This window comes from Diadema antillarum, unplaced genomic scaffold, assembly GCF_040938485.1.
Source record: "Diadema antillarum isolate AM-2024a unplaced genomic scaffold, OU_Dant_1.0 seq00000442_RagTag, whole genome shotgun sequence".
In the NCBI taxonomy this organism is placed as follows: Eukaryota; Metazoa; Echinodermata; class Echinoidea; order Diadematoida; family Diadematidae; genus Diadema; species Diadema antillarum.
The window spans coordinates 220086-233962 of NW_027271417.1; the positions used below are offsets into that span (position 1 = coordinate 220086).

The 13877-nt window shown below is 40.0% G+C and overlaps 1 protein-coding gene across 1 annotated transcript; it reads left to right on the forward strand.

Annotated features, from left to right (window-relative positions):
* The first annotated feature begins 6216 nt into the window (after positions 1-6216).
* LOC139732677 (putative pyrophosphatase PpaX) lies at positions 6217-10440 on the forward strand. Its single transcript, XM_071643532.1, has 4 exons — positions 6217-6323; positions 7463-7734; positions 8280-8537; positions 9693-10440. Exons 1-4 carry the CDS (start codon positions 6217-6219, stop codon positions 9797-9799), a joined length of 744 nt encoding a protein of 247 aa, XP_071499633.1. The 3' UTR covers positions 9800-10440.
* The last annotated feature ends 3437 nt before the right edge of the window (positions 10441-13877 follow it).

Sequence of the window (13877 nt, forward strand, 5' to 3'; positions counted from 1 at the left end):
CCTGTCAATGCACGTACTAAGCAGGGCCTTAATCGAAAAAAAAAAGATCAAAGTCCTAGTATCAGCACCCCCCCCCCCCAACTTACAATGCAACATCTGACATTGGACTATAACATAGGGCTATTATTATTAGGTCTATAGGCCCTATTAGCGGTACAGCAATCAGCAGGTCATACTTCACACTGTTGTCACTCTGCTACAGGTCTCATCAAGGAGGGCTCATACCTCCTTGGTCTCATACCTGACCTAGTTTTTTGTACAGCAGACAAAATAACTGTCCACAACAAAGCCCCTTAGGCCACAGGGTAAAAGCTAATCATCTAGTACGTCTGACAGCCCTTTGTCATCAATCGTGATACTACCTATCGATCCACTGGAAGACAATCAAGCGGCCTTGGTATTTCACAGAGGAGGCCTCCACAGGCGCGTTTCCTTTACAGGTTGCGGTGCAGAAAAAACATGGTGTATACAGCAGGTGACAACATTGGTTACGACTTCTTTTTGAGTATTCACGTACAAGCCACCAATACTTTTGTACTTTTGTACGAGGGATAACGAGGCATCGATCTCCATGTAAATGACCGAGACGGTCAAGGAAAACAGCATAACGAATGTTTTTATTTGTTAGTTTTTGTTGTTTGTTTTTTTAATCAATAATTTTGATATATTATTATGCACTCAGATTCATGCAGGTCACTAACTTGTTAACAATGTAGGCTATATGGAATGCGTTCTTCATAAACACCATCAACCCTTATGCCGTGAAAAGAGATCGTCGGGCACCTATTAATACATAGATAGCTTGTATTTGTTTTCACAAACAACGCGGATGTACTACATTCTAAATAAGAAAAAAAAAACTTATTGTATTCATATAAAGGTTGAAGTGTGACTAACCAGAGTGTCACAGTGGGGGCATCTTTACAGGTGCAGCATGATGCTTTGCACCTTTCACGTGTCACATGGGGAGCGCCCACATTAAATTTAAAGGTGCACCCAGGGTGATGAAAAGGTGCATGAGTTGAACTACCTATTTTCTCAAAGTGCATTAATTGTAGAGAGTTCTTCAACAACCAAATAGCACCTTAATGTGCCTGAATGATTAGAATGAGACCTTTTTTTTTCCTTTCAATATTTCAAAGTAGGGCCTACTGAGAAAAATTCCTGATCGACCTAAAGATCCTCCTGCATGCGACCCGAGCACAATTTCGAAGACATCACACTACGATGTGAAGGCTAGACCCATAATTATTTATTCGATGTTCCTTGTACCGCCCCAAAAGGAAACAACGTAACAATGATGACTTCTACGGTATAGTTTCCAACATTCGCAGTCCATTATAGCTACACAGTGAATACAATCGTGTCTATTTATACAGTAAGGGAGCTTTTGTATTGTTGGACACGCGTGATTACACCTCCCCTCAATAGATTCCAAACAATATGCCTATAATCCCACCGTATTAAAAAAAAAAGACTGAGATGAGTAGACAAACAAGAAAAAGACCCTTATCGCAAATACATGAGACACATAGCCTCCAAACGCACTGGCTTCTCAAACTGTGTATACAGCAACTAAGACTCGACAGGAATTTCCGTATAATCCCTTTTTGATATCAGTTAGTTTCGGGATATATCCGTTTTGATTATACAACTTATTGGAAAGGACACAAAGGAAGCTGATGATCACTTGACAGCACTGCCCATCCATATAAAGTGTATGAAACGCGGCTGATAATGAACAGGAAGATGAAGCTATCCTCGATCCTGATAATGTCTATCGTCTGATTATTCGCTCATGTTTGTAAAACAACACGAACAATAACGATAACAATTTAATGTTACTCTCGAAAGAGATAATTCCACCCTCTATACCTGGTGCATTTCTTCCTTGCATGTAGGGCCTGATCGAGGAATTTGTATATTGGGCCGTGATAGGCCTGTAAGAATTATAATAGGGCATCTATCATGTATCACAGAGGCGATTAAAATAAAATTTGCTCGATCTCCAGTATCTTTCTGTTGCCATGCAGGGTCGCGGAACTCTCTAAAAAAGTCGAGTGAAAAATGTTCACTCTTGAAGGAGTGAATAACAGAAAAGAGTGAATTTTGAGTGAAATTTGAATGGATTTTGAGTGAACTAAGAGTGACCTCAGGGATCACTCGAAAATTTGAGTGATCCCTGAGGTCACTCTAAAATGAGTGAAAATGAACATTTTCACTCAAAATTCACTCCAATTTCACTCTAAACGAGTGATCCCTGAGGTCACTCTCAAAATTCACTCCAATTCACTCTAAATTCACTCCTTTCTGCTCTTCACTCCTTCAAGAGTGAATACGTTTTCACTCGATTTTTTTTTTTAGAGAGAACCGTCTCCACCCCCGTCCCCCTGCCCGAAGTCCCTAGTTTGTGAAGCGTTACAAAATATACGATACTTCAATCCTTTTATATTGCATGCCTTGCAATTCAATTAGGCCCTACTTATTGTCATATCAGGGGAATAGATGTGCGCTGCATAGCAATGATACTAATAATGATGAAAAACTTTATTCTATAAACATTGTACATGTATATAGAACTTATTCTTGTCTCACGATCATCATCAAGATCTGTATACTGTAAACATGGTCGAAGTCTGCCCAAAAGTCAATTGCAATTGATTGAAAAGATGGAACTATAAACAAAGGCCTTGTACGCCTTTCCTTCAGATAAGGTATTAATAAAAGTGTTATTGTTGCAGTCTATTTAATGATAGACGAAAAAAGAATTTAATTGAACCATTTATTCTTTATTTGAATAAGTTTTGTTCACCTTATTATAATAGTACCGGCGGCGGTCTCTCTCAGACCTGCTCAGACTCCCTGTCTGAGCTGTGTATAGCGATCATACGTTTTCACTTGTTACCAAATAGGCCTATACTAATAAGCACATGAACATTCTACGCCTAATAGTAATACTTGGGTGATTTATATATTGCTTCCTTGGTTTGTGTTGCAGGGTGGGACTGCAAGTTCAACTGCATGTTCCATTGCTATTAGGTCCACAGTACATGTATTACTACTACGGCCCCCATCCCACCACCACCCCCACCCTCACCCCCTCCACTTTTTTTTTTCTTGTTGCATCATACAAAGGAATACAAGGAAGGTGTCACCACTTTGAAACCCGGAAGTGGCACCAGGGGTGGTATTCTGAGGTCGTAATTAAAACGCTTGTTGCTATGGTAGTTAATATACCCCCTACTTAATCATGCTCTCAGAATACCAATTCGGTAATTAAGTGCTAGCTAATCAGACACTTAATTACCCCTCAGAATACGGCCCCAGAAGTCTGAAGTGCCCCCCCCCCCCCCACACACACACACACACACTTTTGGCGCCTTCCATGCGATCAGAATACTGTGCAAGGTGTAATCTATCTCTTTCTTCTTTTTCAACCTTCTTATGTACAACTATGACTATAATGTATGTTATTCTTTTGACCCTCTGCTCCTCAGAATAGGCTACTAGATCGAAGGCGCATTACAAATACTGTACTATTATTATCATTAACCTCACTATAGAAAGAATCCAAGTAAGAGCTATTTCTGCTTCTGTTTTTGTGAATAAAAATCTTTGTTGGGACGAGATTTAATTGAAAATGGGAGTATCTTTCTAATGACTATAGCTTGTGTGTTTTTATGTTATACGTTTCCGATTACTAGTACATTCTGCAGTCACTCTCTCTGATGAATATACGCCATAATATTTAGCAAGTCTAAATTTTCGCGAATTGGAAGTTCCCGACGATTTCGCGAGTGGTAAATTCGCGATCGTGTAGTCTGGTACCTGTCACATTCATAGCGTGATCAGAGTTAATATTTTCGCGTGTCTTTAATTTCGGGAATAGCTGCGCCTGACTCGCGAAATTCGCGAGAGAAAAAAAAAAAAAAAAAATGTGCTCGCAAAATATTCGGGGGAAACATGACCCGACCATCTGAATTGACGTCATAATGTGCCTGTAACCAGATTTTGATATAGTCTAAGTCAGGACACAATATATTTCTAAATATTCCTGGTGAACTTAGATGTATTCACATAATTATTGAAACATGAAAGAGGCCAATGAAAAAAAAAAAGTTCTTCAATTTCATGGTATCGACTTATCTTTGACATTGTAATGTTGTTAGGATAAAAGCAGAGTGCGTGACCTATTTACCGATATGTGTCTGATCTTTTGAGACTACGAAGGCTGCTGCTGTGCATGTGAACGGCATGTGAATAGGGAATCCACACAAGCCTGCTGTCAACAGGAGAGAACTACAGCTGATTGTGCTGCCCATGGAGCTAACATGCCGGCGAGTTTGGCTCTCCAGCGAGTGTTCATGTTCGTAACCGCGGAAGCACCGGCCCGCGGCGCTGTGATAACCATACGTGCAACATCACATTACGCATTCTCACTAATCTCAGTACAGCTGTGCGGACAGACACTACCTCACATTCCCGTTTCAGAAGTGCAGTTTCATCGGAACATCGAGTTGATGTGTGCTTTGCCTCAAGTTTCTTGCAGCCGAAGTCTACCTCTGAGTTAATTGTCTTCTCTTGAATTCCGTTTGTTTTGTGTATACCATCACCTGTCTAAGTAAAGTTTACCGCTACACGGTAACCATCGCCCTTGAAGGCATCGGCCATCATCATCTACCGCACGTTGACTACACAAGGCCGTAACTGCCAGTAAAACAGTGAGAATTCATCTTTAATGACATCTGATCAGCTGTCAGTTGTGTAAGTATATCTACTTGTTTGCTTGTTTTTCGTGTCTCATTCAATTCATCGAACTTGTCGAGTGACAGTGCAAGTGACAGTGTTTTTCTCACATGCCCACTCGTGTACCTGCTCTGTGTACCTGTGTGGCCTAGTCCGGGAAGCCGCGTCCGGGAAACCAGCTCATGAGGGCCGCTCCCGCGTACGAGGACTGCCTCGCCTCATGAGGACCGCCCCCACGCCTCATGAGGACCGCCCCCACGCCTCATGAGGACCGCCCCCATGCCTCATGAGGCCAGGGGGGAACGCCTCATGAGGCCCCCTATTCATTTCTATTCATCTCACATCTGACGTATAAATTGTCGCAACTTTGCGCGGTGATTTTTTTGTTACACACACTTGTCCACTATCCATGATGAAAAGAAGAAAAAATCCTATCTGTTTTTTTTTTTAAATCGAGTTTTAATCAACCGATGCAGAGCGCCCATTAAAACACTGTTTTGTTTTGTTTTCGCAAAAATCGAGTTTTAATCAACCGATGCAGAGCGCCCATTAAAACAGATAGGATTTTTTCTTCTTTTCATCATGGATAGTGGACATGTGTGTGTAACAAAAAATCACCGTGCAAACAGGGAAGTGGAAGAACTTCCACCTCCCTGGTGCAAAGTTGCAACAATTTATATGTCAGATGTGAGATGAATAGAAGTGAATAGGGGGCCCCATGAGGCGTTCCCCCCCCCCCCCCCCCCCCCCGATTTGATCTGCTGTTGACGTGTTAAACAATGGAAAAACCTAAGGTTAGTTGGACCTACAACTCTATTTATTTTTATAATTGACGGCAGGACTATCTTAATAATAAGAATAAGATTCCTCAGTTTCACCTTAATCAGCCAAATTTTCTTTTGTACATCAATAGAAATCTGACAACTGTTTGAATAATTACAGCCAGTACTTGGAACTCCATGTATAAAACCTCCTTGGAAGGACTGGAGCTGTGTCTGTTGATTGCATATTGTGGATTACATGTAGTTTGGAAGTTTGGAACAAAAAACTATAAATGATACAAAATACTGTATTTTAAGCTGTTATTTTCGCGTACAGATATTTTTGCAAATTAGAGGGTTACAGACATTTTCGCGAGATGTTGTATTTGCGAATTGACACCAACGGTATCTTACATGCATTGTTACCCTAGTGCATGGCGACATTTTTGCGTGTTGTTAAATTCGCGATCCGACTGTGATTCGCGAAGTTCGCAAAAATAACTGCTTATAAAGTAGGATGGGATAGAACTCTTTGTGAATAAATCAAGAAATTCTGCTTGTATATACCCTAAATTAATAATTAAGCCCACTTCTCATCTCTCTTCAGATGCCTGAAGTACAAACTTGTAGCCATACGCACACTCTAAAGCCTGGGAAATGGACTGTAAAAACATCATGAACATCTACAACTGCAACTACAACAACAACGATGTCTCCCTTCATGAGGGTCCGGAAGGTGGCCATATTTGACAAGGATGGAACGTTAACCTGCATGCATTCATTATGGGGGCCCTGGCTTAGTCAGGTGGCTGAAAGGTAACACAAGAGTTTCTTTCTTTCTTTCTTTCTTTAATTCTAATCTCTCACAATAGTTAGCATATCATATGAAAATCAGATGTGCACCAAGTCATAAAATGAAATCAATTATATGTAGATGGTTACGTAATATAGACATGAATAGTATAGATCAGCCAATTTTTTTTTTTGTTTTCTTGAAAATATCTTGCATTTTGATAACTTTTCGCATTCATGATTTTCCAATTGTAGTGGCAGCTTTGATTCTCCCATCGTCGTAAGCAAAGAACGCGCTAGCGCTGAGCCAGCACGCGCCGTCCGCATGCGCGGAATGGCAGTCGTAAATTACACAACATCCATAGCGACTCCCGCGGCAGCAAACGCGGCAGCAACCCACGTACAGGAAGGCAAAAGTAGTTCAGGTTTGTGATTTGAACACGTTGTTTGCCATGCAGCCATATTACTTTTGAAAAGAATGATATCAATGCACCCCTGTCATAACTGATACAGCTAGCGATCATCGCGAATGGGCTCAGAAGTGTAGCACTGCGTGCGTAGAAAATGATGTACATGCGCGAGAGCACAAATCTAGTGCTGAATGACAAACGCTACAACAGCGCATCTTCTGGACTAAAGATAAAAAAGAAATAAGTGTGTAACATGCTTTGAAGTTCTTCACCGTAGCTAGGGAATGACTTTTCATTCAACTGAATGTAGAATTGGCAAAACTTATAAGCTGTCCAGATGATTCATAAGTTCTTCATAGTCACACAACAGAAAAATTATTTTAAGATTGTTGTCATAGATACAGAGTACTTATCATATAACATGATACACTGAACATAGAAAACTCACAATTGTCCTTTTTGCACTTGATTGCCTATGAAATGTTTTATCTGTTGTGATGTGGTAAAGCTTAGGCCTATGTTGTGATAGTTATCACTCCATGTCATTAAGCCAGATTCTGAGGCTGAAATGCCCAAGAAATTATTGATTGATACCAGGTAACGTAAGTAATCATGTTAAATTCAAATCTGTGCTAATGGATATTACTTTCAGATAAAATCTTGTCACTGGAGGCTTTCATCATATCGTTACGATGCTTTAACGTTGATGGAAGATGTGACCTGGTTTAATTCTCCTGATGTTTTTTGCAACAGACTGGAAAATGTTACTGGCACGAGGCTTCAGGAGGAGATCTTCAAGGCCATGGGATTTGACAGCGCCTCCAAGACCTTCGGGCCAGGCATCCTCATGGAACAGCCCAACCGCGCCTGCTTTGAGTATCTTCATGCTCTTCTCCAGAAGAAAGGGGTCCCAAAGGATCGCGCCCATCGCATCGTGACGAGTTGCTATGACAATGCAAATGCTCTGCTCTCTGGGGAGCTTGTGGAGTTTGGGGACGTGCAAGGCATCTTCACAAGACTTAAAGGTACTGTTTCTAGGGATTTTGTACTAGCTTGAAGTGTGAATGAATGTCTCACATTTTCTTTCCTCAGCGGATCAGGGAAAGAGTGTGCTCATCTTGCCTGTTGAAGACTAGTCCCGAATGTATTCAGGCAGATGTCTTTAGGAAATGTATGTTACAGCAAAATCAGCTTGTCCTCAACGGGCTAACGTATGTAATGTAATATGATAGTAAAATACACATGTGATGTGATGTAGAAAGAGGACTCCTTTGCATTAAAAAAATATTTTAAAAAAGTTTTCTTTTTTTCTAGATATCATAACTTTTTTTTTGATAACTTGTAAAATGTAGTATATGTGACCAATGTACAATTTTGAATTTTTTTTTTTTTGCAACACTAAGATTTACTGTAGGAGAGTATGGATTACTGCAAATTGCTTTCCTCGAGACTGAGCATCATATCCTAAAAATGCTTAGATAACAGTTATACAGACACAATAATTATATGTCACCTTTGCAACATCATTCCAAATTTTGTTCCAACATTTTTGTCTTGTCTGTCTGATTAGATGAGGGATATTACATCGCTGTGGACACAGCCGACTCCCGCATCGTAACAGAGGGGACACTGGACCGCCTTGGTGTGGCCCACCTGGTCGACGTCATTGTCTGCGGCAATGATCCGGGGGTGGTGCCCAAACCCCACGCCTTCACCGCTCTCAAGATCTGCGCCAAGCTCGGGGTGGAGCCAAAGAATGCGGTCTTCATCGGGGACACACCCACAGACGCTATGTGTGGCAGGAATTCAAATTGTGGACTCGTCATCAGTAAGTGAATGGTCATTTTTCAATCCAATCCTCTTTTTCATTTTTGTCATTATCCACTTGACATTGTGGCACACAGGGAGTTTACACCATGGCACATAAAGAGTTAAAATTATGTGAGAGCTTGCTTTTATCTGTGCTGCAAACCATTCGTAAGGAGAGTTGAAAGTGTGCATAAGTAAAACGGGGGAAACTCATTGAAATGAGAACCTAAAAATGATAACAATTACCCTGCTACATCAGGTTTTTCACTATATCAGGGTACAACAAAAAAAAGAAGCACAAACGTTATGAATAGGGATGTGCCAAATCACCTTGTTGTATGAGGGCTTTGCTATATTATCCAACCTTTTTATGACAAGGTTCCCCTATATTTGACCAAAACCATCTTTCACCTGACACTACCATGGGCTTGCATCCTTCCAGTGTACTTGACTACTTCCTGTCATTCGTCCCAACAATGGCAGGAAAGATGACATTAGGCAAATTACCATTCCTTTTCTTCTTTACTTTCTCTCTCCATTAATATTGCGACATTGTACTTGAATAGCAAAATATTATGAATGTTTACTTCCTTTGTACCTGTAGCTAATAGATACCTGTGCCTTGATGGTTTGGTAAAAACAATACATAGTTAGTCCTCAGGGGAAGAATTTATGGGAAATAAGGTGGAAAGACAACAGTCTCATATGAGGCTCATATGCCAGTCACATGTCACTTGTTTTCCTTCAACTTTTCTTTTCTTTTTTTTTCGGGGGGGGGGGGGGGGGGGGGGGTGGGGGAGGGAGGAGTGCTGAGGAAGACATCATAAAATAAAATGAGGTTTACTTAAAAAGACTGTTTGCCCCAAAAGAGGATCTTGTCCAGGCATTGTTTAAATAGAATGGCAACTAGGCATATAACAGTAGGTATTTGTTTATGATTACACAGGAACATCATCACTGTACAAAGTGATTTGATGCTTCTGACGTGTGTGGCTTTTTTCTGTTTGTTGTTGTTGTTGTTGTTGTTGTTTTTTTGCAATTGGTTCCCAGATTTCAAAGCATTTTGTCTGATGCGGCACTGGCATCTCAGAAGTTTGCCCAGACCATGCTGGACTCGCATAATTGACAACTTATTATTTCTTTTCTTTTCTTCTTCTTCTTCTTCTGCCCCCAGGTGTCCTGACCGGTGGTGTTGATAGGAGACTGCTGGAGGACAAAGCTGACTTTGTGGTTGAAAGCATTGAAGAGGCTGCCGATCTCATCCTCAGCAGGGTATGCTGATTGCTCAGGCAGACAGCATCCTCCTTATGTATTCTGATTTCTGTGAAATCAATGATTCCGAGTGCTTTCATCATATCTGCAAGTCGGACATTGCGTCACCATTTCAGTCCATGATTTCATTCTGCAAGTGGAGGTCTGATTTTTCACAGACTTCAGTATTACCTGCGATCAGGTGTAAGATTGAATGTCCTTTTGACCTGAAGAAAAAGAGAAAAAGATATTTTGTCCTATTTGAATTTCAAATCATGAAAAGGTAAAAGTGGTTTATGCAGGTGTGTAAATTTTAAGTGATACATTGTATATTCAGGTGCTATTTGACTCGGTTATAAACTGTAGAGATTATGGATATACAACATGGGTACTTCACATGGCATTTACAAGTAATGTGTTCAATGTCAAACCTAGACATGAAGTATGTGTGTTTGTGTGTATGTTCGTTAGTTTGTGAATGTGCACTATGTGCATGCTTTTGTATACTATGAGTGTGTGCTTTTAGATGAGGCATGTATATATGATAGATTATTTATACTTGTGCAATTAGCCCAGTAAAGTGTAGGTGCATTTGAGAATGCATTGTTTTTTATCCATGTGTGAGAAAGAAAAGAAAAGAAAAAAAGAATCAAATGGATTTTTCCAATATAATCGAGCCTCAATATGCTTAATTCAGATTGAGATTTCCAGAAGTATATTAAAGCATTAGTCATTATCAGAAATAGAGAAAGAAAGATCAGCTATTCAACAGTGGTCAGTGCTGAATTTGTAATACTTGCTATCATGTAAATGTAATTTGTCTGTCAGTTGACAAAGTCTTTTAAAACTCTTCTTGTTCAGAAAACATACAAATTATTCCCAGAATTCAAAGCAAACCTGTTATGGTTTTTGGTCAATTCGGTTTTCAGTGAAAATGACTAGTTTTCACCAGGAAGTTGCATTTGGAAAATGGTGCATTCTAGGTTGATAGCAGTATTGATAAATTTTATGTGTACCTTATCAAGATATGATATAAAAGTGGTAAAGCTATGTATCAACGCAAATCAACATATCAATTTGTGGACTTAAGAATCAACTGGCAGATGTACTTTAATATTTCAGTTAGTGTCTGTGTTTGTAGTTTGTGTAACCATATGTGTGTGTTTCTGTCTGTCTGTATCTGTGTTGGAGAGGGGTGTGGTATTACATTTATAGCTTGTGCTTTTGATATTTTATACACTAAGATCTTCAGCAGTTTACAGTTTCCTTTTTACACTGCTGTGTCACAGGAGGTAGAAAGCAAAGAATTATTTAAAAAGTCACATTGAGAACAAATCTAGGCAGTAGCTGTTCAAATGATACTGTAAGAATGGATCATGGAAATGGGAATCATTGGCAGAGTGACTTCATTCAGTCAAGACAACACAACTTGAACACTGCTATTCCTCTAAGTTGTCCTTTCCATGCTTTGTGACATAGGTTGGCTGACAGCCAACAGCATAAACAGTGATGAAACAAGTGCACAAGACAAGTTATAAGCTATGCAGGGAGATGTTACTATTGGATGTACTGCTAAGTATTGGTTAATGAATCAAGAGTAATGAAAAAGAGAGATATCTTTATACTGCTGTATCAGCATTTGTAAAAGCGTATTCATTATGTATCACAGATGATCTATAATGATTTATATAAGACTGTAAAATCTAGCCATGATAAGTGTTTTATAAACCCATTGCAGACGGGCTGATTTTGCTACAACGCCCATTTCCCATAGACCCCTGCCCGAGTATACTTGTGACTCGTCTTCAACAGGTTAACAATTCCCTTCTGCACCTCGTCTTCAACAGGTTAACAATTCCCTTCTGCACTTTATGTACACACAAGAGTGTACAGTACTTGTCAGATTTTGTCTGTCTTATTAACCCCTGATGAATTTCTGTGAAATTTTATCAGTTGATTTTCAACTGAGCACAAAATACATCTTAAAATTTAAACTAGCATCCTTGTGTTCTGTACATTACCTCCCTTTCCCATGAGGGCTTAGACAATTTCCATTTTCATAATCCAGATTTTACAATTTTCCCCCAAACATGCTGTGCACACTGAGTCCGACTTGTGCAATTACTGCCATCAAGTGAATGGTCCGTCTGTATTGGTAGCATGGGGCTAGTTTTACAGGTGTAGACCCAGCTCCATAAATTGTGGGCCTTGGGTCAAAGAGCACAAATCTCCAGCACAAAATGTTCCTTAGTGCTGTCATTTTGTGTTTTCTTTTGTTTTAAAAGAACAGCCCAGATTTTTCTACATGTTGTGGATATGATGTACTATTTAAGTGAAGAATTTTCCTTAATACTGTGTATGTTTGTCTACTTATTTCCTTATTCTGTCTTTTGCTTGTCTGCTTGTATTTTTCTGTTCAGCAGTTGTGCGAGAACCATGGGGAAGTAATGACTAAATCAATAGAAGACAAATGCATTCTGGAATATATCAATTCTGTGCTATATACACCATTGTATGTCGTATGCATGGGTTTGGTTTTGCCAATTGCTAAGAAAAATGAATGGTAGGATGAAGAATACATTGTGCTGTATTATGTTGCTGGGTCATTGAGGCTGTATTTATTGTGTGTCCCCTTTTCATAAGTTTGTGAGCACTTTCAAACAAGTTTATGAAAATGCAGAGAAACTTTGAAATGCTGTGTTGTACATGTATACCTGTATACATGCTGTATAATATGCTTTCATTTTCGAAAGATATTTGTCCATGCTTGCAGTGATATGCTATCTGTGTTCATATTACAGAAGCAAGGACTTCCAGTAATTGTACATAATGAGATGATATTTTATATAGTGTACCGTTCTGTTCACTATGTTAGTGAACAGCCATTAAACTTACTGCAGAGACCAACAGATGTTGAGACAAACATGTTGATCTTTCTGAGTACAAGTACACTGTACCAGTAGTCTGTTCACACTGGAGCTTGATAGACAGTTCCATGTCACGTTTGTTTGCGTGCGTGTGTGTATGTGTTTCAGGGTTGCTCCTAGAATACAGCAGAAAATACAGCACAATGCAGTGGCCGCAGAATGTTTTTGTAGTGTGGGTGTGTGTGTGTGTGTGTGAGTTTGGGGGGGGGGGGGGGATGTGGCGGCTCCAGCCCTAGGGAGGGTAAAGTGTTTGTGGCTTCTTGGGTCAAGGGTTAACCCCCCCCCCCCACAAGTCTCTCTCTCTCTCTGGCTGGGTGCAAATCTCCAAAGTTATAAGATTTCTTAAAGTGTATACTGGTGGGAGAGGAGGGGTGCAAGATATTATTTCATTCAATTTAGAAAAATGCCTGATTATGGACAGACATTAATTAATGCGCACACGCTTTTCAGATAAGAGCACCAAACACTTACTAGTAAATACACTTGTATTTGAATGAAGCTAATTTACATATGCATAATTTCATGGAGAGAACATTCTTTAAGCGTTATGCAGAAATGCTGTGGGTTTCATTTTGAACACACACGCACACACCCACAAACACACGAAAACAAAATCTGGTCAGTTATTTTAAGTGATATTGATTTATTGTACAACATGTATGAATTCACATGTCTATAGAGGAATCACCCAGTTCAAAGAATGTTGATTGGCTGATGATGAATTTGCAATGTACCGCAAAGTTTCATACTGTGAGGAACGATAACACGACACACACAGGTTAAGTTTGTGGGCATGGTAGGAATATTATTTCCCTGTTGACGCCGAATGAATTATATCTCGTAACGTGTTATAGAATACAGACTGAAAAATTCCAAGCAACAATTTTCGTGCTTTCTTAATCTAAAGCAGGGGCTTTGTTAAATCGTATTCCTTGATCAATCAAGCAGGAACTTCGTCAAAGTTCGATGAGTTGCTGTTTCTCATTTAGCCATTCACGTATCAGGGGCGGATCCAGGAATTCTGTAAAGAGGGGGCGCGTTTACAAAATTAAAGGGGGGCGCACGCACCCCTCCCCCATTTTTTTCTTTTTATTTCTTTTGTTTCAACAAAAAATAAAGGGGGGGGGGGGCGTGCGCCGGTTGCGGTCCTCCCTGGATCTGCCCCTGCGTATGGCCACAGC